At 57.7% G+C, this 4,078-nt stretch overlaps 1 protein-coding gene across 1 annotated transcript in view; it reads right to left on the minus strand.

The window, feature by feature from the left end:
• Positions 1 to 4,074, minus strand: part of LOC104294636 (T-cell leukemia homeobox protein 1-like) — an 11,842-nt gene extending 7,768 nt beyond the window's left edge. The window contains exon 1 of the mRNA XM_009894258.1: positions 3,987 to 4,074. Coding sequence (XP_009892560.1) covers positions 3,987 to 4,074 — 88 coding nt within the window. The remainder of the gene's footprint in view (positions 1 to 3,986) is intronic.
• Positions 4,075 to 4,078: the final 4 nt, after the last annotated feature.

Here is a 4,078-nt window from a genome sequence, read left to right on the forward strand (position 1 = left end):
AGCGGCGCAGACCGCGGTGGGGTGACCGCTGAACAGGGCACCCGCCACCGCCCCCTCCTGCGCCTGCCCGCGGGGAGATGAGTGTTTGTCGTTAAAAAAAAAAAATAAAGAAGAAAAAAAATGAAAAAATTGAAAACCGCTGCTGTAATTTGCTGCAAAACTTGTTCCAGCCCTGGCCCGTCGGTGCTCCCGCTCTGCGCAGTCAGCAGGGGAGAGGGAGGGCAGGAGCCGGGGGTGAGGCGGGGGCACGGCCAGCTCCTGCCCCATCATTCCCCGTTGCTGCCCACCGGCTCTGCCCAGCGCTGCCCACCGCTCCGGCCGTGGAGGGTCCCACAAGACAGCCCACTCTGGGGTGTCCCCCATGCAATACAAATGCACGGGCACAGAAAGTCATGCCCATGCACTCAGGTACACCTCCTCACTCACTGCCACACATATCATCCTGTCCACATCCTCACACACAACCCCACTTACACGGCCTCACCCTTGCAAAGATGCACACATGCTCACAAACACCCTCACGAGCTCACAGGCACCCATGCTGCCATGTAGTCCCACACATGCACACACACCTACGCTTGTGCACACTTGTTCACACCCCCTCCATTCTCCCAGACACTTAGAACCCTCTCCGCACCTGTATAAATTCACACACACACACGTATTTTCACTCGCACCTTCACAACTGTATGCATTCACACACACACACATTCACACCCACAACATGCATACACACACCTGCAGACACACACACACTGACACACCAGCGCTTGTAGGTTCCTGCAACCCTCACCCCAGCCGCAACCCTGCTGCGACCCCCCAAGACCCCCACTGGGGACCCACCACTATCACCGTCCCCACCACCATGGCCTCACATGGGGGAGGCTGTGGGGGCACAGTGGGCAGCAGCAGCTCATGGCCACCCCTTGGCCGCATGCCCAGCTGATGCCCAATGCCCGGCCAGCCCACTCTGCCGCCCCCCCGCCTCCCAGCCCTGCCTGCCGGGGTCAGGTTTCCCCCCCTCCCCATACCTGCCTCAGTTCTTGACTTCTGAACTCTTCAGGGAACTCGCTGGCGCCAGCTCCATCAACCAAAGTCCTTGTGGTTAGGAGGAGCTGGGAGGAGAGGGAGGGAGAGAGGGCTGGGGCCAGCTGGGGCTGGGGGGGTGCCCTCGGGCAGGGGTTCTTCTCGTCCCCCTGGGAAGGGCTGCGGCTGCCTTTGCCCTTCTCCAGGACCAGCCTGGGCCTCTCCTTCAACCCCTTCCCACATGAGGAATGTGGGGCAGAGCCTGCTTACGAGACCTGAACATGTCAGGTTGACTCCACAGAGCACACCTTGCCGGCCCCACACAGTGCCACAGGCACCCTGACAGCGAGTTCTGACATCCAGAAGGACCCAGCTCCGCTGCCAAGATCGGGGAGGTGCCTTCTCTCCAATAAATAACACAGCCATCTGATGCTGCTTGCGCATCCCAGAGGCCCCAGTCGATGCCAGGCAAAGCCTTCAGCCTTCCCTGCACCAGAGGTCCCCCAAGCTGAGCAGATGCTGAGGGCCCCAGAGGGACTGGCCCCAAGAAATCACAAGGTCACCACCAGTGAGCCAGGCTGGCTAATGAGGGTCACAGCCCCCAGCTGCTGAGCCCAAGGTAGGGACTTTGGGGCAGTAAAACCTGCCCAGAGAAGGACTAAAGGTAAGTCAGGTCTTTTCTGCCCAGCACCCAGTGAGGACAAAGCAGGGCTAGGTCCCAACTGGGATTCAAGACTCCTGGAAGTCAATGGGAATTGTTGGTGGGTTTGGGGATGATATACAGCCCCAGGATTTTATCCCTGCACAAGCCACAGACCTCGCCTGCAGCCTTGGAAAAGCCACGCACCTCCTGGCATTGGAAGTTTGGGGACTGCATGGCTAAGCTCCAGGACAACACCTGGTTCAGATGCTCCGGTTCAAATCACTCCTGGCCTCAGTTTCCCCTTGGACTCTCTGTGGCTGGGGTTCAAGCAATGCTGTAGGGCATGAGGCTCTGGAAATGGCCTGTCTCATGAGAGCTGGCAACTCATTTATCACCTTGGCATCTCCCTAATTCTGGGGCTAAAGAGGACTTTAGTTCTCTAAGGACATGCAGTGCTGCAAGTTCACACACCAGGACACATCAGGGCAAATCTTGGTGCTTTCAGGTTCACATTCTGATGGGAGAGTTTACAAGGTCAGCATCTACTTCGAGGTGCATCCAATAATCCTACAAATGGATCCCTGGAGTGCTGGGCAGAGGTACCCCAGTCCAGCCAGTTCTGTCTGGCTGGTGCCTGGAGGTAGATCCCCAGCCAGGATCCTCCTACCTGCTAAGGGCTGGATTTTTCCATCTTTGCTAGGGCTCTGGATATCAAGCCCTGCAAAAAATAATTCAGACATCATACTCTAAGCAGAGCCCAGAAAGACAGGTATTCTCAGATGTTTGCCCAAAGAGCTATTTAGGGCAATGGCATTTCTTTTCTGGCCAGAGAAATCCTTTTCTGCAGGAAACATCAAGAAGCTGGATCAGCCCTTTTCAGAGGTGGAAGAAAGCCTCCAATGCAGAACCTGACACATGCACTAAGTTGCTGCAAAATCAGTGCATTGAGGAGCCCAATGCCCTTGGTCTCTACTTCAGAGAGTCTCACCCCCTTCAAGCACCCATAGACACTTACATATCCCTCCTGCCGTGAAACTTTTGTCCCCCGTTCATCTGCCCTGAGCAGCTGCTGGGACAGACTCATTTCCAAAGCAGTGGTTCAATCCTGCCCCAGATGAGGGTTGGGAGCTTGGTACATCTGTGCAGGGAGACGGCAACGGAGACGAGGGCCCTCCCTGTGCTGCACAAGGCTCCCCTCTCCCTACCCACGAAGGCCTGGGGATCCTTTCTCAGGTTCTCTCATTGATTGGGTGCATCTGCCTCCTGCTAGGCGAGAAGGGCAGCCCCGCCAGGGCCTGACCTCCACCCTCCATTCCCATTTTCTTCTGCCTTGATGGCTTTCTCCCCTTAGCCACTGAGCTCCTCTACAGCTCGGGGCTCCCGGGAGCTCAGCATCACAAGCTGCCTCCCAGCCTCGCAGCTGCTGGCCGGGACACTGCTGCGAAATACAAGCCCTCCTGCAGGGACCGGGGACAAAAGTGGCGTGTCTGGGACCTTGGCAGGGTCCCAGCAAAACGCACCGGGCTCGCTCCAAAACCTGCGCTTCCAGCAGCACTTCTGGAACCTGTAAAATCCTCCCATTTTCCTAAAATGAGAGAGAGCAACTTTTTGTCCCCCGTTCATCTGCCCTGAGCAGCTGCTGGGACAGACTCATTTCCAAAGCAGTGGTTCAATCCTGCCCCAGCTGAGGGTTGGGAGCTTGGTACATCTGTGCAGGGAGACGGCAACGGAGACGAGGGCCCTCCCTGTGCTGCACAAGGCTCCCCTCTCCCTACCCACGAAGGCCTGGGGATCCTTTCTCAGGTTCTCTCATTGATTGGGTGCATCTGCCTCCTGCTAGGCGAGAAGGGCAGCCCCGCCAGGGCCTGACCTCCACCCTCCATTCCCATTTTCTTCTGCCTTGATGGCTTTCTCCCCTTAGCCACTGAGCTCCTCTACAGCTCGGGGCTCCCGGGAGCTCAGCATCACAAGCTGCCTCCCAGCCTCGCAGCTGCTGGCCGGGACACTGCTGCGAAATACAAGCCCTCCTGCAGGGACCGGGGACAAAAGTGGCGTGTCTGGGACCTTGGCAGGGTCCCAGCAAAACGCACCGGGCTCGCTCCAAAACCTGCGCTTCCAGCAGCACTTCTGGAACCTGTAAAATCCTCCCATTTTCCTAAAATGAGAGAGAGCAACTCTGCCGCAGGCAGGTGCACGGTGACAAACGCACCCGCACCCCATCAGCAGAAGGGTGCACCCCGACTCCTTCCCTTCCTCCCTCTGTAATTCGTTTAATTCGTTGGGCTGGGGGCTCCCCCAGCCCCGGGTGATTATTCACCCTTCCGCACATCCATCACCTCCCGCAGCTCTTTCTCTCCCTCCCCGACCCCTGTGAAATCAATTACGGCGAAGGAGCCGGTGCCCATGCGG

Source organism: Charadrius vociferus, unplaced genomic scaffold, assembly GCF_000708025.1.
Source record: "Charadrius vociferus isolate BGI_N301 unplaced genomic scaffold, ASM70802v2 scaffold711, whole genome shotgun sequence".
NCBI classification, from domain to species: Eukaryota; Metazoa; Chordata; class Aves; order Charadriiformes; family Charadriidae; genus Charadrius; species Charadrius vociferus.